Source organism: Lepus europaeus, chromosome 3, assembly GCF_033115175.1.
Source record: "Lepus europaeus isolate LE1 chromosome 3, mLepTim1.pri, whole genome shotgun sequence".
In the NCBI taxonomy this organism is placed as follows: domain Eukaryota; kingdom Metazoa; phylum Chordata; class Mammalia; order Lagomorpha; family Leporidae; genus Lepus; species Lepus europaeus.
This window is the reverse complement of record NC_084829.1, coordinates 3,729,967-3,755,861: the sequence shown is the minus strand read 5'-3', so window position 1 is coordinate 3,755,861 and position 25,895 is coordinate 3,729,967. Positions and strand designations below refer to the sequence as shown.

General features: G+C 53.5%; 1 protein-coding gene across 1 annotated transcript; it reads left to right on the top strand.

Annotated features, from left to right (window-relative positions):
* The first annotated feature begins 80 nt into the window (after positions 1-80).
* Positions 81-3,056, top strand: LOC133753414 (tubulin beta-2B chain). The gene is made up of 4 exons (XM_062184026.1): positions 81-236; positions 986-1,094; positions 1,369-1,479; positions 1,816-3,056. The coding sequence occupies exons 1-4, from the start codon at positions 180-182 to the stop codon at positions 2,874-2,876; spliced, it is 1,338 nt and encodes a 445-aa protein (XP_062040010.1). The 5' UTR covers positions 81-179; the 3' UTR covers positions 2,877-3,056.
* Positions 3,057-25,895: the final 22,839 nt, after the last annotated feature.

Here is a 25,895-nt window from a genome sequence, read left to right as displayed (position 1 = left end):
GGGCGCGGCCTGCGCCTGCCGCCCCGCCCTCCTCACATAAAAGGCCGAGCCCGCGGGGCCGGCGCTCTCAGCCCGTCGGTTCCCGAGCGCGATCCCGGTGAGCCCGCAGTGGGTGTGGGAGGCGAGGACCGACAGACCCGCCGGACGCAGACGAGCCAGGAAGGCGCTAGCCAGGCACCATGCGCGAGATCGTGCACATCCAGGCGGGCCAGTGCGGCAACCAGATCGGCGCCAAGGTGGGCGCGCCGCAGGGGCTCGGGTGGCGAGGGCGGAGCGCCTCTGGGGAACCCGAGCAGTGGGCAAGGCCGGGGGCTCGCCCAGTGCTGAGCTTCCGGGGCGCTTTGTGCGGTAACCAAGTGGGGCGTGGGCTCGGGGTAGGGGGTAGGGGGCGGGAGACACGCCTTGGATTTAGCCGTAACTCACTTGGAGTCCTGGCTACTCCCTTGCCTCGGTCTCGGTCTCTGCCGGCCAGGCGCGCCCGCGCCCAGAGAAGCAGCAGGTGTGGCTGTGCGGCCGCGCGCTCCGGCCCTCGGGAGCGGCCGGGACACCCGGAGAGTCGATTTCACTCGCCTGAGCCGGAGCTGGCTGCAGGGGGCGGGCTGGAGAGCAATTGTCTCGCGGTGGCGGGACGTGCCCGGAATGGAAAACCGCCCCCTTCGGCTCCCTCGCGTCCCCGCCCGTGCCCTCCTCCGGGGCCGGAGGATCTGCGCGCCCGGCTCTGGCGGCGGCCCCCAGGCTGTGGCCGCGCGCACCCGAGCTCCGGCGGGAGCCCGTGACCCGCGGTTCCTCCCCGCCCCGACCCCAGCCTCTGGCCGCGACAGCTGTCCACCCGGGCGACGCCCAGTTTCGACTTTCCGACCCTACAAAACACCACCCCTGCGGCCGTGCCGGGGAGCCAGGGAGCCTTCGGGAGGGAGCGCGAGCCGAGGGGTGGGGCGGGGTGGGGGCGGGGCGCGGCTCTAAATGCGACCCTATTCTGTGCCAGTTCTGGGAGGTCATCAGTGACGAACACGGTATCGATCCCACTGGCAGTTACCATGGCGACAGCGACTTGCAGCTGGAGAGGATCAATGTGTACTACAACGAAGCCACTGGTAATACCTGATAATCTCACCTGCCCTGCGCCTAGGCTGGCCAGAGGCGCCGGCCCCCCAGGGGAGGGTGGACCAGCCTTTGTAGGCTCCCCTACCTTTTCACTACAGTATTTCCCGGGGCTGTCCTGTGCCCTCCACGCCCTTGGAGAAGCTGGTGGAGGGTCGGCCTTTGTGTAGGGGCAACTCCAGTTCCCACAGGCTGGAAGCCAGTATGGAGCCCTTGCCAACAGGACTCTCTCCCTGCAGGTCTAACTCTGTGTTTGTTCTGCCACAGGCAACAAGTACGTCCCCCGGGCCATCCTGGTGGACCTAGAGCCCGGCACCATGGACTCGGTCAGGTCGGGACCCTTTGGCCAGATCTTCAGGCCGGACAACTTCGTGTTCGGTGAGTGCCTGGTGTGTCTGAGGGTGTTAAAGGGCAGCTCAGCACGGCCCCATGTGCCTGCCAAAGAGGAAGCCACCAGTCCGATGCCACTGGGTGCCAATTACACCTTAACACAGGGGAAAGAGGCTGTTGCCTCTCAACTTCGAATACCCAGATGTGGCCTTATTTATTTATAATCATACCCATGACCATATATTGTAACCTCTGGCCATTTTGGTGAGAACCTGAAATAATTCTATCCAAGCGCTGACTCACTGGCCTCTATTAGGGGGTTTAAGGTCAGGAGGAATTTATGGGGATCAGCAGCCACTTAGGGAGTCTCTTTCCTCCCTCCAGGCCAGAGCGGGGCCGGGAACAACTGGGCCAAGGGCCACTACACGGAGGGGGCCGAGCTGGTGGACTCGGTGCTGGACGTGGTGCGGAAGGAATCCGAGAGCTGCGACTGCCTGCAGGGCTTCCAGCTGACCCACTCGCTGGGCGGGGGCACGGGCTCGGGCATGGGCACCCTGCTCATCAGCAAGATCCGCGAGGAGTACCCCGACCGCATCATGAACACCTTCAGCGTCATGCCCTCGCCCAAGGTGTCCGACACCGTGGTGGAGCCCTACAACGCCACGCTGTCCGTGCACCAGCTGGTGGAGAACACAGATGAGACCTACTGCATCGACAATGAGGCCCTGTACGACATCTGCTTCCGTACCCTCAAGCTCACCACGCCCACCTACGGCGACCTCAACCACCTGGTGTCGGCCACCATGAGCGGGGTCACCACCTGCCTGCGCTTCCCCGGCCAGCTCAACGCCGACCTGCGCAAGCTGGCCGTGAACATGGTGCCCTTCCCGCGCCTGCACTTCTTCATGCCCGGCTTCGCGCCCCTCACCAGCCGCGGCAGCCAGCAGTACCGCGCGCTCACCGTGCCCGAGCTCACCCAGCAGATGTTCGACTCCAAGAACATGATGGCCGCCTGCGACCCGCGCCACGGCCGCTACCTGACGGTGGCCGCCATCTTCCGCGGCCGCATGTCCATGAAGGAGGTGGACGAGCAGATGCTGAACGTGCAGAACAAGAACAGCAGCTACTTCGTCGAGTGGATCCCCAACAACGTCAAGACGGCCGTGTGCGACATCCCGCCGCGCGGCCTCAAGATGTCGGCCACCTTCATCGGCAACAGCACGGCCATCCAGGAGCTGTTCAAGCGCATCTCGGAGCAGTTCACGGCCATGTTCCGGCGCAAGGCCTTCCTGCACTGGTACACGGGCGAGGGCATGGACGAGATGGAGTTCACCGAGGCCGAGAGCAACATGAACGACCTGGTGTCCGAGTACCAGCAGTACCAGGACGCCACGGCCGACGAGCAGGGCGAGTTCGAGGAGGAGGAGGGCGAGGACGAGGCCTAGCGCGGCCGCCCTGGGCGCGCACGCACACGCGCGGGCTCTCTGGTGCTCTTCACGGTTGCCTGTCACTTTTCCCCCCTCTTTTTTTTTTTTTTCTCTTTTTTTTTTTGTAATATGTAACATTTGAGATATTTCTGAACTACTGTTGTAATGACTAAACTCTCATAAACGTTTGTGTCCTCATTGCGTCCTCTCTTTCTTTGCCTTCCTTCTCTCTGTTCTTGGTGATCCGCTGAGACCTCTCCTTTAGACATCGGCTTAGAAAAGTCGTCCTTTGGACCAGGAAGGGATGGGCGGCGGCTCCAGTGGACCGGCTCTCGGTGTGGGGAAAGCCGAGCCGGCTACCACTGTGCCCATATGGAAGCTCAGTAGCAGCTCGGTTCGTGGAGAAATCCTATTATGCCCTATTTCTTTTGCAACATTACTTTTTTTATTTTGAACAGGGACTACATGCACACACAGAGAATTTCAGGAGACAATGGAAAGTTAGTGTGCCTTCCCGCCTCCTTTCCTACAGTTTTCTAACCCCGGGAGACCACCATTCTAGACTGTTCTCTCTCTCCTGTCCCTGCAGAAATGCTTCCTACATGTTCAGACCTGTATGGCTCACTCCCCTCTTTTCATCCTTCACACACGTGGTGGGACTCGGTGCTGTGCAGCCTCCTTTCCTGGTGCTCAGTGAACCTTAGAGATAGAGAGAGCGTGCCGCCTCTGACTGGAGGCATAGCACGCCGTATCTCATTGATAGTCTGTTTGGCCAGTTCTCCATCAATAGGCATTGAGTTTGTTGGATACATTTTTGCTGTGGATAATTTTGTTCACGTACCATTGTGCACATGAAAATAGCTCTCCAGTACATTTCTAGAAGTGGAATCGTCTGGAATTCTAGAAGTGGTGCATGGCAGGATGCTTTGTTAAGTTGTGAAGTCCCTCACACAGAGCAATAGCCGTAGAAAGTAGAAATCATTTATAGGCTGATTCTCGGTAGTCATGTCTAGACTGTATCACAGACCACGTGTATTTACGTTGTCTTTATTTGAGTTTATATGAACTTACAAATTCTGGATTGTTAGTGAATTTATGTAGACAAGCCACGATCATTTTCAGCTGGATTTTAACCTAAGCCAGACTGCAGACTTGAGCTCAACAACTCAAGAATCTACAGGATTTCAATAATCAATTTTTACTTAAGACGCCTCTATGGGGTCAGTTATATTTTATCAAAATGGTGCTCATACTCTGCTTAGTCTAGGTTAGTAAATTTCTTGGGGAAGATGAGTGAAATGTAAGCTGTAAACAAAAGTACAAGACTTGTTTGTATCTCCCTATAGAAAATGATCAGGAAAACTATAAGATTTTAAGTCAATAATTTTAAAAAAGGACTCAAAAAGTCTGACATTTTGTTCTACTTGCTTCTACTACTCAAATCTGAAAGATCAGTATAGATAAATGATTTCCATATTAAAGGGGCTAAAATACACTTGAAGAGTTCCAAAGAAAATAAGTTCATTCTGCCACATGGTTCCCTTGAATGGAAGAGGGCAGCAGTTCACTTTACAAAAACTGGACCCGGCCAAGAGCAGGGCCCAAACGGGCCAGGAGCCGGGGCTTTGCTCCAACCCCCTGTACTTAGCAGTAGAGTTGCAGGTGAGGTTCCTGTTGAATGGGTGGAAGCTTCCAACAACCTAACTGAAGGCCGACATTGGTCTCAAATGCCTGGACACTGGGGCAGCTGCCAAGGCCCCGTGGATCTATCTGTGGGCGAGCTTTCCCTAAAACCTGCCCAACGTGTGCTCAGCGACTTTGGAAGAGTGAATTCATTCTCCAGTGCTTCTCCTTCGCACCTTGTGAGAAGGGGACAGGTGGGCACCCGCAGGCCAGCCTGCTAGCCTGGCCGCACACCCAGGGTCTGCACACCGGTAGAACTGATTTTAGCATCTGACCAGTCAAGCGGATGCTTGGGGACTTAGCACAGTCCATAAAGGTATAGCAAAGAGGGCAGCTCACCTGCAGGAAAATGCCGAGACCGACACCATTAATTTCCCTTTCGGTTACATTATCATTGCATCATGGGATTCTGTGGTGGTGATGGTGGCGGGTGTGTTTTCAGTACTCCTCCAATAAGTGTTTTATCCCTCAGCTTGGAAGAGAATATTCACTTCTGGGCATGCCAGTACTCACATTGCATGACCACTGCAGGATTTAGGAGCCGGAGCTAGGAAGGGGTGTGGGGTCGGAGAAGGCACGCCCGGATAACCTAAGACTATGTTAGAGTTTTCATTTCATCACCAAGAGTATGCAACGTGATTTGCAATTAGAACTACAAGCAATCAGAGCTTCTCTCCCTCCACCTGATTGTGTAAGAATCCGTGGTCATAGACTCAGCTCAAATTCCAGAATTCTTTATGTAAAGCAGGTTGTAGACCCAGCGCTCCTTCCTCTACAGCCACAGCCACATGAGGATGGAGAGGAAGAGAAAGGAACTCCTGGTTTCAGGGGGAGTCTGCAGCCGTGCCGTGGTCTACACTCAACTTTCCTGGATGCGCTGGGCCAGGCCTCCGTGCACAGGGGCCAATGTTCAATCTCCGCATTCGCAAGCATGCACACCACCGGGACGCGGTTATGGTTGCAGGGGGAGCATTCTGTCGTGGGCTAGCGACCGTGAAAATGAATCGGAAGTGCAGGAAGACTCTGGAGTGCCAGCTGCTGCTGCTTCTAAGATATTTACTTATTATTTATTTACTTGAAAGAGCTACAGAGAGAGGAGAGACCCATTGTACCACAATGCTGGCCCCTGGAGTGCACACCCCCATTTTAGTTAAGATGCAACTCGTTCGCTGGATGAAGCTGACTGCTTTCGTGTGCAAGGCATGTCCCGTCTACAGTGAGGGCATGCTTTTCTAAGCGTGCGACTGCCCTGAGAGCACTCATTCACGCCTTTGTTCCTCACCCTGCCTCCCTCCAGCCTCCCACACATCCCAGCGGAGCTCCTTTGGCTGCGGCATTTTCATTCAAAATGCCTCATAGTCCTTTTCTTTTTCCTTTTAATTGAAATGTAATTCACATACCATAAAATCGACCCCTTAAAAGAATACAGGCCAGTGGTTCTCAGTATACCCACAGTTGTGCAACCATCGCCACCATGATGTCAGAAGATGTTCGTCCCCCAGAAAAAGTCTCATGCCCTGGGGCAGCATTTCCTGTTCTCTGCTCCTCTCTGCCCTGTTGTTACTTGGTGCAATTTGTTTTTGTTTTTAAACATGCAGGGCTGTCATTTTTTTTAAGATTTATTTATTTGAAAGTCAGAGCTACAAAGAGGGAGAGACGAGAGAGAGAGAGAGGGAGAGAGAGAAAGGGTGGGGGGAGAGAGAGAGAGAGAGAAAGAGGGGGAGAGAGGTGGGGGGGGGGAAAGGGGGCAAGAGAGAGAGAGAGAACTTCCACCCTCTGGTTCACTCCCCAGATGGCCACAGCAGCCAGGGCTGGGCAAGGCCAAAGACAGAAGCCAGGAACTCCATCCAGGTCTCCCATGTGGGTGCAGGGACCCAAGCACTTGGGCCATCTTCCTCTGCTTTCTCAGGTGCATTAGCAGAGAGCTGGATCAGAAGTGGAGCAGCTGGGACCCAAACCTGCACCCATATGGGATGCCGGTGTTGCAGGCAGCAGCTTTACCGGCCGTGCCACAACGCCAGTCCCTTGGCATAATGTTTTCAAGAATTTCCCTATTGCACACATCCATGTGTGAACAACATGATGCTGTATGGACAGACCACCTTCTGTTTATCTATGCCTCCGCGCATGGACATTTGACTGGCTTCCACATCGGGGTTACTAAGAAAAGTGCAGCTATGAACATTCAGGACAGGCCTTTGTGTGCATGTATGTTTCCATTTCTTCTTGTTACCTACCTAAGAGTGTCATTGCCGGTTCTTACGGCAACTCCATGTTCATGATCATCTCAACTTCCTTCAGGTTTTCACGGAAAGCCAAGACAGAACAGACAGCAGGCACAGCAAGAGGGATACACGCACACACACACACACAATCTTTCACTCACTGGCTTACGCCCCAAATGCCCACAACTGCCAGGGCTGAGTCAGGCTGAAGCCAGGGGCCAGGAACGCCATCTGGGTCTCCCACGTGGGTGGCAGGGGCCCAAGGACTTGAGCCATCCTCTGCCGCCTCTTAGAGTGTGCATTGGCAGGAAGCTGGATCGGAAGCAGCTGGGGCTCGCTCCCAGGCACGCTGAAATGGGGTGCAGGTGTGCCACTTGGCAGCTTAACCAGCTGGGTCCACAGACATCTTTTTCAGCAAGGGTCTGTTGTCTTTCTGGCATACTGCCATCATGCGTGGAGACATTTTTCTGCTTCTCATTCTGCTTACTTTCAGTACCAGTCTTATGTGGGATTTGATCATGATCCTTTCCTGATACTTGTTTTAACTGAAATGACTTTTTCTGTTGCTTTGGGAGGAAGGGAAGGCCTCCACAGTTGGAGCTCTATGGCTCCACAGCTCCCTCTCCTGTTGGTTTCAAAAAGTGAACGTTTGAAAGATGAGCTCTTTTCTGAGATGTGCCTTGAAGCTCCCTCTCCCTCACTTTTTAAAAAAGATTTGTTTATTTGAAAGAGTTTCACAGAAAGAGAAGGAGAGGCAGAGAGAGAGAGAGAGAGAGAGAGAGAGAGAGAGAGGTCTTCCATCTGCTGGTTCACTCCCCAATTGGCTACAACAGCCAGAGCTGTGCCGATCCGAAGCCAGGAGCCAGGAGCTTCTTCCGGGTCTCCCACGCGGGTGCAGCGGCCCAAGGACTTGGGCCACCTTCTACTGCTTTCCCAGGCCACAGCAGAGCTGGATCGGAAGTGGAGCAGCCAGGACTCGAACCAGTGCCCATATGGGATGCCAGCACAGCAGGCGGCAGCTTTACCTGCTATGCTACAGCGCAGGCCCTACCCCCTCCCTCCCTTTCACCTGTGTTTTCTTTCCTTTACTGTTGTTGGTCTTTGTGTGTGCTAATTACTGTGGAATCTGACTCCAGAAGGTTTTCCTGGATCTAAGGCTTATTCTGAAAGGGAACTTTGATTTTTTTTTTAATTAACTTCTTTTTTAAAAAAGTATTTATTTATTTGAAAGAATGTTAGAGAGGGAGAAAGAGAGAGAAGTCTTCTATCTGCTGGTTCACTCCCTAAATGGCCCTCACAGGCAGACAGGGCTGAGTCAGGTCAAAGCCAGGAGCCAGGAACTCCATCCTGGTCTCCCACGTTCACGACAGGAACCCAAGTACTCAGCTGTCGCCTGCCGGATTCCAGACGCGTCAGCAGGAAGCCGGTCCATAAGCAGGCAGACTTGGTTCCCGGCACTTCTACACAGGACAGGAGTGCCCCAAGCCATAGTGGCTTAACCCACGACGCCACAGTGGAATCTGGATTTCTTTTCAGTTTCAGGGTTCATTGGGCTAGTTTGTGGGGAGGGGATATACGAGGAAAGAGTGGTTAAGCGAGTCAAAACTATGGTCCCTCAGGGCCAGCGCTGTGACAGAGCGGGTCAAGCTACTGCCTGCTACCCCGGCATCTCATATGGGCACCAGTTCCAGACCCTGCTGCTCTGCTTCTGATCCAGCTCCCTGCTAATGCACCTGGGAAAGCAGAGGAAGATGGCCCAAGTGCTTGGACCCCTGCACCCACATGGGAGACCCAGAAGAAGTTCCAGACTGCTGACTTTGGCCTGGCCCAGCCCTGGCTGTTGCAGTAATCTGGGGAGTGAACCAGCAGGTGGAAGATCTCTCTCTTTCTGTCTTTTCTTCTCTCTGTGTAACCCTGCCTTTCAAACAAACAAATAAATAAAGACCCACAAAAACCAATGTTCCCCCAGCACTATCTTCCACTTGTCCCAGAACCATCTCTGAAGTCTCCTGTCTTAGTTCCAATGGTCGCGTTTCTGTTCCATGAGTAATTTACATCAACCAACAGGATATTTACTGGGGACCCGCCCCGAGCACGACACTGCATGGACAGGACGTGAATAAACACACCCCAGCCTCGCAGGAGCTTCCAAGACAATTACAGGCACAATTAAGTCCAATCAGACCGTGGAAAAGGCTGCGGAGACGCCTGGGAAACACAGGGATGGCATGTACTCGCTCTCGCAGAGGAAGTGACTGAGGTCCTCCTGAGCAGAGCACTGAGGCCCAGAGTTCTTGTAGGGGACGGACTGAGCTGAACCGTGCTCTTGTGTGCCTAAGGGACACGCAGCTGGGGAGCTGGGGCCGTCTCCCCGGCAGGGCAGGCCTCTCGGCACCCCTGGTGTGGATCCTGTCTCCCTCTCCTGGTGGGAGGTGCCCTAGCTGATTGGCTCTCCACTCTGCTCAAAGAGGGCCACAGGGAGTTCTGGATTCCTGACCGTGACAGGACGTCCAACACAGGCCTTGGCCGCGCGTCCCCTGCAGTGTCTCACAGCCCGGCTCCTCGCCTGGCATCTCTCACGGCCAGGGAGGTTCTCATGAGAAGCCAAGGAGCTACGAGTGTCCTGGGAGAGGGCGGCCACCATCTGCCCAGCTCTGGCCCACAGCGGCCTTTATTGTGGGCAGAGCTCCACTGTGGAGCAGCAAGGCGTGTGCCTTGCATCTACTCCCGTGAACGGTGATCTGTCTTTTTTGAGTGTTAAATCCTGGATTCAGTTGTGCAAGGCTTCAGCTTGAAACTTTTTAACCACATAGAAGATATGATCCTCTTAGGAACATGCAGTGTGTCCTCCACTCATGGCCCCAAAGGGCCTGTGCTGTGCTGTCGCGGGTTAAGCCACCTCCTGCAGTGCCGGCATCCCACATTGGCATCGCTTCAAGTCCTGGCCGCTCCACTTCTGATTCAGCTCCCTGCTAATGTGCCTGGGAAAGTTGCAGAAGATGGCCCAAGTCCTTGGGCTCCTGCACCCATGTGGGAGACCCAGATGAAACTCCTGGCTTCAGTCTAGCACAGCCCCAGCCGTTGTGGCCATCTGGGGAGTAAACCAGTGGATGGAAGACCTCTATCTCTTTCTCCCTCCCTCTGTGTGTGTGTGTGTGTGTGTGTATAAGAGAGAGAAAGAGAGAAGAGAGAGACTCAAATAAATAACATCTTTAAAAAAAAGAGGGGCCGGCACTGTAGCACAGCAGGTAAAGCTGCCGCCTGCAGTGCCAGCATCCCATATGGCTGCTGGTTCAAGTCCTGGCTGCTCCACTTCCAATCCAGCTCTCTTCTATGGCCTAGGACAGCAGTAGATGGCACAAGTCCTTGGGCTCCTGCACCCACATGGAAGACCTGGAAGAAGCTCCTGGCCATAGATCAGTTTACCTCCAGCCATTGCAGCTACCTGGGTAGTGAACCAGCAGATGGAAGACCTCTCTCCCCCTCTCTCTTTCTGCCTCTCTATAACTCTGCCTTTAACACAAAAGAAGGAAGGAAGGAAGGAAGGAAGGAAGGAAGGAAGGAAGGAAGGAAGGAAGGAGAGGGGAGGGGAGGAGGGGCCGGCACTGTGTGGTGGAATGAGAAGGCCATGCCAAGATGGCCGTTGGTAACGGAGCCTGCCTGGCAACAGGCTGTGATTGGATGGCTTCAGAAACTGCCTGGCAACAGGCTGTAATTGGTTAGGGCATAGACCGCCCCTTGACTGGATTGGCTGCCTTGGCTATATAAGCTGCTGTACCAACTGAAATAAATGAGTCTGAGGGCTGCTTGCCTCTGGCCTGCTTTCACCCAACTCCTGGGGTCTGTGTGGGTACTCCATGCCTCTTGCCCCCACCACCACGCTCCTCCTCTCAGAACGAACCCACTGCAACATCTGGCACCCAACATGACTGAGAGAGAGACAGTGTGTCAGACTTGGCGAGGTCCTCCCTTGATTTTGGCAAGTAGGCCCTTCGGTGTTTTGTGTGCTGTTTGGTTCTGTGAGGGTGAGCACAGAACCCCCTCCTACGCCCCTTTCCTTGTCCTTGCCTCGGTCTAAGTGACCCCAGGTTAGGCACACACCACCCAGAAGCATAACGCTGCTTCTCGGCTCCTCCTTTTACTTTTGGTTCGCCTGGCAAATTCACATAAGGGACTGATCATCCAGAACTCAGAACCAAGTCATCTTCCCTCACTCAAGAGAGGTGACGCTCTGGAGACACCATGTGGGCATACGGCCTTGACCTAATGAATCAAGGAAGTCCCCCACTAAGCACAGGACTTACAATCTGATACACCACTGTCTGTTCGTCTAATGTAGGGAAACCCTGCATACTTCCATCAGCCTCTGAGGGCTAGGAATTTGCTTTGTTATGGCAGCAGTGTTGTACGTGTCTCTCCTTTGGCTAGAGTTGGCGTGGCATGCTGCTCTTAAACATTCAAACATGGGAAAGATACACCCTCTCAGAATCCCGTGTGGATTACCAAACATAGTGAATCTGTGAGTGATAAGAGCCTGTCACTCCAGGCCTCTGCCTCATAGGCAACAGTTGATGACTTAGGGAGAGAGAGCTCTGACAGTGAAAATGACTTGACAGCAGACAACACAGCAATGCCTAGTCAGCCACCCCCAAATATCCGTGGGATAAACTTAGATGACCTCGAGGCAATAACCTATGTGAGGTCATCTTATCCGCACCCAGTAAGGATCCCCACATTTGTGGCCGTTCTCGGGCACCCCAGGCTCTCAGGGCAGCCGCTAGATCCCATCCCACCCACATGTTTGCCTTTAATCTCGAAGTAGACGCAAAATTCAGGCCCTGGATTCCAACGCCCATAAAAAGGCTTCTGCTAACCAGGGCCAAGGATATGCTTGTGTGTTTTACAGAGAATGCAGGACAGCCCCTTTGGGTACCAGCCAGAAACATCAAGCCTGCAACTGACAGCCAACCAGAACCAGCTGAACAAGACTGAGAGTCTGCCTTGTTAGCATACGCACCTGCCCTATTATCCTACCCTGAAGAACTGCCCACAGCCACATCCGCTACTGCTTTATACCCCACTAGCTCTGGTCAGCCACTCGAATGCCCCACAGCCTGTGTGCAGTCATACCATTCCTGATTACCATTGTTCCTCATTCCTACCCCTATCTGAGCAAGCACTCCTGTGGTCTCCCGTTTTGAGGGCTGGTTCGTCAATGATGGGTAAGATCCCCTGGGGGACAACCTAAAACAGGCACAGCCGCATATGGAGACCACATGGAAACAAGGTCAACAATGGTATGGCCAAGAATCATGCCTCCCATTGCTCAAAAATAAACGAAAAGGGGGAAATGTGGTGGAATGAGAAGCCATGCCAAGATGACCACTGGTAACAGAGCCTGCCTGGCAACAGGCTGTGATTGGATGGCTTCGGAAACCACATGGCAAAGGAGCCTGCCTGGCAACAGGCTGTGATTGGATGGCTTCAGAAACTGCCTGGCAACAGGCTGTGTGATTGGTTAGGACATAAACCGCCCCTTGACCAGATTGGCTGCCTTGGATATATAAGCTGCTGTACCAACTGAAATAAACGAGTCTGCCTGCTGCTCGCCACTGGTCTGCTTTCACCTGACTCCTGGGGTCTGTGTGGTGATTCTGCGCCTCTTGCCCCCACCACACTCCTCCTCTCAGAATGAATCCACAGCAGCAGCGCTGTGGTACAGCAGGTTAACCCCCTGGCCTAAAGTGCCGGCCTCCCATATGGGCGCTGGTTCTAGTCCCAGCTGCTCCTCTTCTGATCCAGCTCTCTGCTATGGCCTGGAATAGCAGTAGAAGATGGCCCAAGTCCTTGGGCCCCTGCACCCATGTGGGAGACCCAGAAGAATCTCCTGGCTTCAGATCGGTGCAGCTCCGGCCATTGAAGCCATCTGGGGAGTGAACCAGCGGATGGAAGACCTCTCTCTCTCTGTCTCTACCTTTCTCTGTAACTCCATCTTTCAAATAAATAAAAATAAATCTTTAAAAAAAAAGAAAAAGAAAAGAAAAGAACCCAAGAGCAGGTGGCAGAAGTGGGGGGAGGGTAAGCTCAAGGCTTTCCCCTGTATCGGAGCTGCCACTAATGGCCACTTAGAGGGGACTTTGCTAAAGGTAAACAGAGCCCTAAGGTTGTGGGCAAAAGAGGCAGAGGAGGGTGGGGGAGTCACAGACCAGGAAGAAGGGGCTCAGCAGGTTCCCAGCTGCCTCTCTCACCCTGACTTCTGGGCGCTCCTCTCTTGTCTCTACCCCAGCCTCCTTAGCTCATGCCCAGGCCTTGTGGAAGTGTCTGTTGGATCAATGCTGCCCCTGGCCTGGGGGGGTGGGGGCGTAGTCGCTAGCAAACCCATTCCTCATCTGGGTGAGGAAAGCCCCTTTGCAACACAGCCACATACAATGAGATTAGACACTTCCCTGAAGAAATGAGAAACTAAAGCTGCCAGCCAAGAACTTGCAGGCTGCAGGATTCTAATCCTGACTCCGCTGTCCTCCATAGCACTTCTCTCCTACTCCCTCTTTCCTCCTCGCCCTGAGCTGAGCACCAGGCAGAGAGACGCAGACCACAGGCCACCTGGGGCAGCACAGGCTTCCTCCTTCCTCCAGCCCTGGGCCATCCGTGCCTCAGGCCTCAGACTGCCCTGGGAGTTCAGTTTGGCTGTTTGAGGTTGGCTCCCTGGGCCACAGGTCATGAGGACATTTCCCTAGCTGGACATGCAGCATCTGACCTCGGGGTGTGTATTAGTCAGCGTCTTGATGCTACAGCTAAAATACCCAGCAGGAGCTTCCTAGCGGGGAAGTTCCTTCAGCCCCAGGCCTGTCAGCCCCGCTTGTTCCAACACCTAGTGAGGCTGGAGGGGCCATCGCAGGTGAGCGGGAAGCAGACGGGGAAGCTAAGGTAACCAGCCCTCTCTCAAGAGATACTTTCCAAAGGCACGGCCCCCAGTGACCCAAAGTCTCCCACCAGGCCCACCTCCCGGACACCATAGTTAGATCAGATCTCCATTCTTAATTCATCACCCATTAACGTTACTGCACTGACATAAGACATTGGGGTTGAACAGGGTCGGCACGGGTTTGTCCTGTTCAAGCCGGAACATGGTGCTGGGCCACCTTCACAGAAGCCTCAGCTGCCCCCGCCTCCATGGGCCTGGCCTGTTCCTTACCTGCCCTGGCCCCACCTCTCCCCGTCCCACCAGGCTGCCCCCAGCACAGCTGCTGGCCTGCACCCACTCCATCCGTCAGTGAGGTCCCGCCCTCTGACAGCGGCTTGGCTAGGGTTTGGGGCGATGATGCTCGAGGCTGCCGGGCTTTGGTGGGCGCTCCTTAGTTCTTGGGAGCAGAGCTGTTCTCTCCACTGCGTGAACATAACCATGTTCTTCTCCTGTTCTAATTCTCTTAACTCTTTTTAAAAAATTATAATTGTGGCCAATGTTGTGGCACAATGGGTTAAGCCAGTGCTTGCCATGCCAACAGCCCATAAGAATGCCAGTTTGAGTTCTGGCTGCCCCACTTCTGATCCAGCTCCCTGATAATAATCTGGGAAAGCACCAGAAGGTAGCCCAAGCACTTGTCACCCACCTGGGAGACCCAGCTGGAGTTTCTCCTGGCTTCCGCCTGGCCCAACCCCAGTTGTTGTGACCATCTGGGGAGTGAACCACTAGATAGATCTCCATCTCCCTCTCCCTCCTCCACCTCCCCTCCTCCTCCCCCTCTCCCTCCCCCTCTCCCTTTCCCTCTTCCTCTCCCTTTCTAACTCTGCTTTTCAAATAAATCTTTCAAAAAGAAATTACTATCATCATCAGTACTTCATTTTGAAAAGTTACTTATTTATTTGAAAGGCTGAGTGACAGAGAGATCCTCTGTCCATTGTTTCACTCCCCCAAATGCCTGTAACAACTGGGGCTGGGCCAGGCCAAAGCCAGGAGCAGGAACTCCCTCCAGGTCTGCAGTGTGGGTGTCAAGAACCCAAGTACTTGAGCCAACATCAGTTGGCTCCCAGGAACATCAGCAGGAACTGGATCACAGGTAGACTTAATCTCAAACACTGTTATGGGATGGGGGCATCCCAAGGGGCTGCACCACTGTGCCTACCCTTTCTGAATTTGTTTTGAAGGCGCTCACTTCATCTGAGTGGTTTCATCAGTTTTTGGCTCATGTGCCCAATACATTAGTCCAGTTTCTGTTGCTATAACAGAACACCTAAGGCTGGGTATTTTATAAAGAAAAGGGGTTTATTTAGCTTAGTTTACTTAGTTTTGGAGGCTGGAAGTCCAAGATGGGGTAGCCTCTGGTGAGGGCCTCCAGGCTGCTTCATGGTGGGAACACACACAGGGCCAGACAGGGAACAATCCAGGGACCAGCTTTGCTCTTTTTCCATCCACCTGCTCTCAAGAGAACTCACTCCCTCCCCAAGGCCAGCATTAGTCTCCTCCAAGTTGGTGACCCTGTGATCCGACTGCCTCCCCCTGATTCTTACAGGTTCCACCACCCCAGCACCAACACTGGAGACCAAGCTTCCAGCACACGAGCATTGCGGGTAAGCATTCAAACCACGGCACCCAACAATAAACCAAGGGAGAAAAGAGCCCTTGTGCTAAAGGCTCTGTGTAGACTCAGACCATCAGACACTCTGCCTATTGGCACACTGGCAGCTCTCCCTTACCAGCTGCGCAGCCTCCCTGGGTCGTCCCGCCTTCACCTGTCAAAGCAGAATGCTCCCGATGCCGGCTTCGTTAGGTTAAACACAAATGAGCTCCGAGGTGACCGTCAGCTGCTGCTGTCACTATGGGTGGCATCACAGGCAGTCGGATTCTCACCCCACACACAGAAGCGCCCTCTGAAGGAAAGCCTCCTGCCCAGCACCCAGGCAAACAGCAATGCCCTCTGGGAACTCAGTGAGTGAGGCATGAGTCACCCTGGGGACGCCCCCGGGCATTAGGTTGAATGAAAGGAAGCTGGCGGGGTTTTGGAGGGAAACCCAAGGTTTCTATTAGTGTGACCCTATTCTGAGTCTCAGCTGGCAGAGACTGGGCCAATAGGGGCTTCTCAGGTCCCCCTGCTCCCTCCACACTGACACCCCTTTGTCCTGATGACTCACAACTCAAGGCAGAGCGGCCAGTCTTGGCCATATTCCCCACCCCCTGTTTCAGCTGCCTACTCATCACCTGGGGATCTCATTAAAATCTAGATTCTGACTCAGAGGGGCCGGGCTGGAGCTGGAAACTGCACGCCTGGCCAGCTCCCAGCCACTGCCGGCTGCTCGCCACCCTGGGAGAAGTGGGGCTCCAGCAACCCCAGAAGTCATCTTTGCCCCTTGCAACGTGAACAGATGAAAAAAAATATGAAACAGAGCTGGCGTCACATTCCCCGGCACGAGAGCTTCCTAAGTGACCGGCTGCAAGCCCATAAGCCTATCCCAAGGGGCTTCCCCCGTTCTTTTATTCTCTGACCATTCGTGACACACACCAAGCACTGGGAAAAACTCCAGTCTGTGCTGGGTACGGCAGCAGGGGCGGCGGGGGAGGGGTCTGAGACGTGAAAACGTGACCCAGTCATTTTTTAAAATAATTCTATATTTAATTATTTGAAAGGCAGGGTGATGGGAGCGGAGGGAGGGAGGGAGGGAGGGAGGGAGGGAGGGAGGGAGGGAGGGAGGGGATCTTTTATCTACTAGCTAACTCCTCAAATGCCTATCTAGAGCTGGGCTAGGCTAAAGCCAGGAGCCAGGAGCTCCATCTGGGTCTCCCATATGGGTGCAGGGTCCCAAGCAAGAACCTAGGCCCTCATCTGCTACCCTTGGAGGCACATTAGCAAGGAGCAGGATTGGAAGCAGAACAGCCAGGACTGGAACCAGCGCTCTGCTATGGGATGCTGGGTTATTTCTGTTCTTAAATTCTCCTAGTTCCTCATAGCACAAAGTGCAAATGCCCTGCCTCAAGCTCTACCCACACTGGGAGCTCCGCTCCCGGTCCACCAGCTTGAAGCCCTGGCTCCTCGCCTCAGAGGTCACTTGTCCCCTTCAGGGCGAGGCCCCCACCCTTTTAGGGCGTCTTCTTGGAACCCGGGTAGATTTCCTGTGCACCCACGGTGCTGGCAGCGTTACATGGAAATGCTGTCTGCCTCTGGCTCTGCTGGACTTTGGGTTTTCCAAGCAACAGGGCAATGCTGCAGCCATTTTTCCAGCTGGGAGGGTCCCTCGCCTGCAGGTTTTCCCATCTCAGATGCCCACGGGCTTGACCTGCATCCAAGTCCTTAGCGTTGGCTGCGCAGCTGCTGGCCAAGGGCTGGGTTCCAGCGGCTGAGGAATGAAAAGTGCCCCCGGCTGAATGCGCGGCCATCTGTGGCACGCAGCACTCAGCAGCACAGCTGTCGGGTCCCGGTCGACACAAACCCTACAGGCACACGGGTGAACGCCACGGAGGCAAGTGGACGTGTTACAGGGTCTGCCGAGAATGTGCACCGACACATGAGCTGTGCCGGGGATTCCAGACCTGTTCCCGCCCTGGAACACTCTCTGTGCCGATATCACACACCGGGGAGGAAATCCAAGCTCTCGACAGCTTCCAAAACTAGTTCTGTCTTGCTTCACCCAGTGCTCGCCACGGTCATCTTTTCTGCGTTGGCGGCAGTTGTAACTATTTCACTTTTAGGTCACTGAGTTGCTCAAAGCCCGTTCTTTCTTGCTCCGAGAGAAGACTTTTGGAAAAATTGATTTTCTTGTTACGCGCTTGAAATCATAACCACCATTCAAAAACCACACACATACAACCTACAAAACAGGCATTTTTCTATGCTGTAAAAATAGAATCAGCAAAAAGTGCGTACATGTTGAAGTCATCAGGTTTGTAGTACAAACTGGTAAATCTCCGTGAAGCTCTCTTTCCAGGGCCATGATTAGAAAGGGATGATTGTATGGTGTGGCTACAACGGCCTGGGCTGGGCCAGGCCCAAGCCAGGAGCCAGGAGCTCCATCCAGGTCTCCCGTGTGGGTGGCAGGGGCCCAACACTTGGGCCATCCTCCCCTGCTTTCCCAGGCATTAGCAGGAATCTGGACCGGAAGCCGAGCATCAGGTGGCGGTTCGACTAGCTGTGCTACAACACTGGCCCCTGAATCTCCCCTTCATTATTTGGCATTGCCCGGCTTTTGTAATTCGAATGCTGGATATAAAGTGACTTTAACTGGCGACAGTGGAAAGGCTCAGCCCTCCATTATTTCAACCCACCTGACACTTGTCTCGTCCACGGGGCCATCATCCAGCCCTGGGGTCTCATGACAAACCCTTTGGCAGTCACTCGACGGGGATCAAAGCAACAGTCAGCTACAAGAGGGCTCTGGTTCAAACAGGGTGGATGATTCAAGAGTGCCTTTGAACACCTGGGCCGCCACAACACAGTACGAGAGACCTGGCGGCCTCTACACGTTAGAAGTCTACTTCCCACTGCTCTGGAGGCCGGGAGCCTGGAGCAAGCTCCCTCTTGAGGCCTGCAGACACTCACTTTCTCGGTGCTCACTTGGCAGGAAGAGGATGAGAGACCCCCGGGGTCTCTTTCCTAAGGGCACTAATTCCACTCGTGGGGGGCCATCCTCATGCCCCCCTCCTAAGACCATCACTTCTGGGGGTAGGAGTTCAGCATGAGCCGGGGGTGGGGTGAACAGTGTTGTTTGCAGAGGGTACTCTGGGGATGAAGGGAAGAACTAGACCCAGAGACTGAGTAGCCCAGCCCACTTCCCAGGTCAGCCGTGACTCATCTTGGGGGCAGCGCTTGGCTAGCACGTTCTGGCTTATGCTTCATTCACACATGCTTTTCCTGTGGCTCCCAGGGTGGCCACGTTCAGCAGGAAAGGTGGAAGCCAAGAGTCTGAAGATCAGTGTACACAGCAGCCACTATGCAACATGGGGAACACGTGGCCTGCAGGAGGAGTCAGTCAGCGTCAACATGGGGAACACATGGCCTGCAGGAGGGTCAGTCAGCGTCAACATGGGGAACACGTGGCCTGCAGGAGGAGTCGGTCAGCGTCAACATGGGGAACACGTGGCCTGCAGGAGGGTCGGTCAGCGTCAACATGGGGAACACGTGGCCTGTAGGAGGGTCGGTCAGCGTCAACATGGGGAACACGTGGCCTGCAGGAGGGTCGGTCAGCGTCAACATGGGGAACACGTGGCCTGCAGGAGGGTCGGTCAGCGTCAACATGGGGAACACGTGGCCTGCAGGAGGGTCGGTCAGCGTCAACATGGGGAACACGTGGCCTGCAGGAGGGTCGGTCAGCGTCAACATGGGGAACACGTGGCCTGCAGGAGGGTCGGTCAGCGTCAACATGGGGAACACGTGGCCTGCAGGAGGAGTCGGTCAGCGTCAACATCCCCCAGAGGCCTCGCTGCCAGCCGTGCGGGGAGCCTGACTGGCCCTTCTCTCCTTCCTTCATGGGCAACCATGCAAAAGGCTCCAGGCTTGTGTCTGAGTCATGGGAGCGGGCAGGAATCGGTTCATAGATTCCAAATCTGATTGGAATAGAAGTTAGCATCGAGGTCAAGTCCACATCGGGCAGGCTGTGGAGGGGACAGAGCAGCAGGTGGTCTGCCACTGAGCTGGCATCTCCAGGTCCCACAAACCAGAGCCGAGTTTTTGGTAGCGGACGGGTCCCTGAGGGCCTTCCAGCCTCACATCCAGCCTCGGGAGCCTGTCTGGACTGCCGGCCACTTGGCGAATCTGGGGTTGTTGAAGAGTCTGTCTGGCTCTTAAAGTTCGAGTCCCCGATGCTCCATTTCCAATCTAGCTCTCTGCTATGGCCTGGGAGAGCAGTGGAAGACGGCCCAAGTCACTGGGCCCCTGCACACATGTGGGAGATCTGGAAGAAGCTCCTGGCTCCTGGTTTCTGATCAGTGCAGCTCCGGCTGTTGCGGCCAATTGCAGAGTGAACTAGCAGAAGGAAGACCTTTCTTCTGTCTCTTCCTCTCACTGTCTGTGACTCACCTCTCAAACAAACAAATTTTTTTTTTTTTGACAGGCAGAGTGGACAGTGAGAGAGAGAGAGAAAGGTCTTCCTTTGCCATTGGTTCACCCTCCAATGGCCGCTGCGGCCGGCGCACTGCGTTGATCCGAAGCCAGGAGCCAGGTGCTTCTCCTGGTCTCCCATGTGGGTGCAGGGCCCAAGGACCTGGGCCATCCTCCACTGCACTCCCAGACCAGAGCAGAGAGCTGGCCTGGAAGAGGGACAACCAGGACAGAATCCGGAGCCTCGACCGGGACTAGAACCCGGGGTACTGGCGCTGCAGGCAGAGGATTAGCCTATTGACTCGTGGCACCGGCCAACAAAATCTTTTTTTTTAAAAAAGGGGAGATATAAAGAAAGAAAGCACTAGAAGATGTTCCAAGTCCTTGGGCCCCTGCACCCACGTGAGAGACCTGGAAAAAGCTCCTGACTCCTGGCTTCGGATCGGCACAGCTCCGACTGTTGCGGCCAGTTGGGGAGTGAACCAGTGGATGGAGGACCTCTCTCTCCCTGCCTCTCCTTCTCTCTCTGTGTAACTCTTTCAAATAAATAAATCAATCTTTAAAAAAAAATTGCTGTAGATCCTATTTGGGCAAGTGTGTGCTCATGAGGAGGTATGTTACTTCCCTCATCTCTCCATGTCCACTTTTTATAGTTTAAAGATTTATTTGTTTGTTTATTTATTTGAAATAAAGAGGTACAGAGAGGCAGAGGCAAAGGCAGAGAGAGAGAGAGAAGTCTTCCAGGAAGACTCAATGCCCCGGGGTCCTTTAAGATAGCTGCTCGGCCGTCTCCAGCATCGGGCCAGTTGTCGGCCTCCTAGAATCTCACCTGCCCATCACGGGCCAGCCTTCAGCCAAAGCCTTCAAGGCCACGTGCATCTCTAAGGCGCTATTGATCCTCTCATCCTTGACAATTCAGCCCCAAACTCCTGTCTCTCGCCCTCCATGCTCGGCAGGGCTGCTCTGCTTAGATTCCTCCTCCCTGCTGGGGGGTGGGGTGGGGGTGGGGAGTTCAGAAAGCCTGCAGGCGGACAGCAGCCCAGACGGTAGGGCTCGCCAATGCTTCCCTTCTTGCAGAGGTCACGGTCACTGCTCATCTGTCTTCCAAGGACTGAAAGCAATTGTTTCACGGTTTTGTCCAGCTCTCCCCCGTTCTGTATGGCAAAAGGTTGGCTTGGTGTCAGTTGCTGCTCATTAACCCTTCCTAGTGAAGCTTCTGTTGTTATCGTTCCTATTATAGGGTAAAAGATAAGTAGCACACTAGTTCAAGAAAAGATTTAGACTCTTCTTATTTGGGGCAACATGGAGGAATCTGGGGGGTATTATGTTAAGTAGAAAAGTCCAGGCACAGAGAGACAAATATCACATGATCTCAGATGTGTACCTGAAATGTTGATCTCGTAGAAATTGAGAGTAGTGGTCAGCATTGAGGCTAAGTGGATAAAGCTGCTGTCTGATGCCAGCATCCCATATGGGTGCCAGTTCGAGTCCTGGCTGTTCCACTTCTGATCCAGCTCCCTGCTAATGGCCTGGGAAAGCAGTGCAAGATGGCCCAAGTCCTTGGGCCCCTGCACCCATGTAGGAGACCTGGAAGAAGCTCCTGGCTCCTGGCTTTGGCCTGGCCTAGCCCGGGTCATTGCAGCCTACTGGGGAGTGAACCAGTGGATGGTAGCTCTGTCGCTCTCTTTCAAATAAATAAATCTTAAAAAGATGAAGAAGAAGTTGAGAGTTGAATGACACCTACCAGAGGCTGGAGGGGTGGGAAGGGAGAGAAGCTGGCCACAGCTGGTGGGAATGAGCTCTGGGGTTCTACCACACTCGGTGGTGACTCCAGGGAGTAATAGCATGCTCTTTGATCCAAAACACCGCCAAGGGAAATGTTGACCTTGCTACCTGCAAACCAATTCTACAATTTTAGAGTGATGGATATGCCAATCACTCTTGATTGGATTCTTGTACACACTGCATGTATGGAACACAGCCTCGCACTGGACCCCCTAAATACACACAGTGCCTGTGTGAGAACCAACACATGTGAAAAACTGTTGGGAAAAATAAACAGTGCCTTTTCTACCGCGGAGGACACGTGGTGCCAGGAGCTGTGGCAGCAGCAACCATGGGGCAGAGAAGGGGCCAACATGCTAAGCAAAACAAAAGAGGCAACACTGGTCTGTCACAGCGTTGGTGACAGGTGGGGGAACCCCAAAACTGCCCTCGCCCCAAATGAGTGGTTCTCAAAGTACTCGGTTTCGGAGACTCCTAATACACTTAAAATTCTTGTTATTAAACTGTTTTCAATTTATTTATTTAAGAGACAGCAAGATCAAGACAGAGAAGGAGAGCGAAAGAGGGGGGGAGGGAGGGAGGGATGCAGAGGGGGGGGGAGGGGGAGAGAGAGAGAGAGAGAGAGAGAGAGAGAGAGAGAGAGAGAGAGGTTTCCCATCTGCTGGTTCACTCTCCAGTTACCTACAACAGCTGGGGCTAGGCCAGCTCGTGGGATCCAGGAGCTCAATGCAGGTCTCCCATGTGGATGGCAGGGACCCAGTGGCCTGAGCCATCACCACTGCTTCCTAGGTCAGCATTAGCAGGAAGCTGGGGTCAGGAGCCAGACGCAGGTATTAAACCCAGCCACTCTGCTGTGGCCATGGGTGTCTTAACTGATGGCTCAACACTTGCTCCTGCTCTTAAAATATTTGAGTATCCCAATGCCTTTGTGTATACAGGCTATAGCTCTCAAAATTTACCTTATTTGTACTGGAAACTGAGAAATGTTAAATAAATGTTCCTTAACCCACTAAAAATACACCCATTACATATTAACATCAACGCATTTTTATGAAAACGTTACATCTTCTAACACAAGTAACCCAGTGAGCGCCGTGGGTGGAACTGGGTTACATTTTTGCAACTCTTTAATGTTTGGCTTTACTCAGCACGGCTGGATTCTAACTCTGCTCTGTGTTCAGTCTGCTACAATATGTTGTGATTGAAGTGTAGCTCCCCCTCATCCATGGGCACACCCCCAGGGCCCCCAACAGACGCCTGGACGTGTGACACTGCCAAGTGCGACATGGTACTATATCTCTTCAGATACATACAGACCTATGATAAAGTTTAATTCATAAATTCAGCCCAGAGATTAACGAAAGTAACTATTAATAAAAACAGAACAATTATAATAATAGACTGTAGTAAAAGTTACTTAAGACTTTTGAATTGTTTGTTGCTAGAATTTCCCCTGTGATGCCCTCAGAGAGCAGAGGACTCTGGGTAGCTGGAAGCAGAGCAGATGTCACCTGAGGTGAGGTGTAGCGGGGAAAGGAGCAGTGCGTTGGTTTCTTCTTCTTAGAGAACTACACAGGTTCTTCATGGACCCTACCTGAAGTCATCGTCCCCGTTTGCAATGTGGAGTCTCAAACTAGCTCCAAGAACGTCCTCTACGTGACGGTGGGGATCGACAAGCTTTCAGGGAGGGGTCAGATAGGAAGTGCTCTCCACTGTGGGGGCCGTGCACTTTCTGTCACGCGGCTCGACTCTGCCGGTGCAGCACCAGCCAGCCACAGGGGTCCATACACCGATGGGCGTGGTCTGTGCCCATAAAAGTAGGTTTACAAAACGTAACTGCAATGGACTCTTGTATGTGAACGTGGACCTCTGCTCTGTTACGTCAGAGCTCCACCTTGCTCCTGGGATGGACGGTGCTGACCACGCAGTGCCTGCGGCCCCCAGAGGTCCCTGGATCCACTTCCAGCGCTGCTGGGCCCACGCTTCTGTTACTGAGCTAACGAGCTCCTCATCACAGCCACTCACAGCAGGGTTGTCTGTTACCCGCACCCAGACGCATCCTTCCTGATAACCTCCTCGGCAGCCTTGCCAGCCAGGAACCTGGATGCTGGTTTCCACCTGGGTCCTGGGAAAGGCCAGTCCACCCCCACACGCAACACGTGACCCCCAAGATGGTAACACCCTCCCCATAGCACAGCAGGAATAGAGAGAGGCGTGTCCAGCCGAGAGGCCCTGAGCCTCACAGGTCCCAGCACACTGTGGGCGAGCCCCTCGTTTGGAAGGGAACAGAGGGAGCTGAGAGGAGGCCAGAAGAGCCACAGGCTTCACCATGAAGACTATGGGACAAGCCGGGTGCGTCGGCACGAACTCTGTAACGGGAGACCCCGGGGAACAGGGGCATCTCACCAGGTGTCAGTGGGGACAGGTGACAGCAAAAGCGGAATGGGAACCAGCCTCTGTCTCCACTGCCCTGGCTCACATACACCTTCTCTGCCTTAGCCTCAGCCTCAGGGAGAAGCCGACTGCGGGTCTCCTGAACTGGCCGAGACGCACTACACTAAGTTGAATTTACTGCTCCTGCCAGACAGAAGGAGAACTGCTGAGACAGAAGTTACAGTCCGCGTTAGGGAAGCCTCACACAAATAACACACCTGTGTTCTGGGAGCAGCTGGTTAAACTGCCACCTGCGATGCTAGCGTCCTGTGTGAGCGCTGGTTCGAGTCCCGGCTGCTCCACTTCTGATCCGGCTTTCTGCTGATGTGCCTGGCAAAGCAGCAGACGGAGGCCCAGGTGGCTGGGCCCCTGCCAACCACATAGGAAACCAGAGCCGAGTCTCCTGTCTCCCGGCTTTGGCCTGGCCCAGCCTCAACCGTGGCAGCTGTTTGGGAAGTGAACCAGCAGATGCAAGATCTCTCCCACCTCTTTCTCTTTAACTCTGCCATCTAAACAAATAAAACCTTTATAAAATTAATATACCTGTATTCCTTTCCTGGAACTTCACATTCTATAACAATGGACATCATCAAAGCTAAAAACATTGCCAACCTGATGAAAAATAGTACCTCACTTTCATTTTGTTTCTCTTTCTTTATTCTCAGCAGGGATGAGCTTTGTTCATGCTATGGGAGGTGCTAATTTTAAATTCACCACAGTGTTCTTTAAATTCTGTGCATTTGTTGTTTACAGGTTAGGATATGGGTGTCTGCAGATGAGCCCAGGTGTAGAGAACAGGGTCCTGCCATCTTTACCTTTCAACTGAGTCGGTCTAATCTGTAAGCATTAAGTAGTCTACATAAGAGAAATACAGGGGACTTCAAAAAGTCTGTGGGAAAAAGGAATTCAAGAGAAGTTTATTTTACACCCTTGTGCATATACTTTTAAAAGATTTATGCATTTATTTGAAAGACTTCCAGAGAGAGGGGGAGAGATGGAGAGATCTTCTATCTGCTGGTTCACTCCCCAAATGGCCCCCAATGTACAGGGCTGGGCCAGGTCAAAGCTGGGAGCCTGGAGCTCCTACATGGATGACAGGTGCCCAAGCACTTCTGCTGCTTCTCCCAGGCATATTCACAGGAAACCGGGTTGCAAGTGGAGCAGCCAGAATTCAAACCAGCGCTCAGATGGGAAGCTGGGGTCACAGGTGGTGGTTTAAACCCCTGGGCCACAATGCTGGTCCCCTTGTGTATTAACTAAGCATTTGCCCCTGCTTCCGACATCAACATGCCACATTTAGTCTACAAACTTCCTAAGTCAGAAAAACAATGACTGGGCTGCTGTAGAATTCGGATATCATCACACTCCTATTTTCTACTTCTGTCATTTCTTTTTTTACTTGCGCGTTCATTCATTCAACAAGCATCTATGGTGCTAGGCACTAGGAGCACAAATAGAAATAAGACACTGTTCTCACCCTTAAGGATTTTACAGTCTGGGGGCTGGAGGCAGACATGATGATGTAATTTTTATGCACTTACTCATTTGAGCCACATATTCGTGTTCTATTTGAGCCAGGACCAAAATACAGAATAGGGATTTTAATGCTGTGTGTGTTCTGGTTGATGTTTCCTTAAGACTGGGCAGGCAGGGCCAGGCAAGGATCTAGACGACGGGCCACCACGTTCACGGGGTAATCTGCGGACAGCACATGTTCCTGCTTCCGGCCGGAGGCCAGGTCAACAGATAAAGACGTTCTTTTGAATGAGAAACACAGTTAAGCATTGAAAACGTGAGCACAAGAAACACAAGATAAAAACAGAGCCCCCGCCGGCTCCAGGAGACACGTTTCTCACTGGCGGCTTTCAGCACAGCCCGTCTGCCAG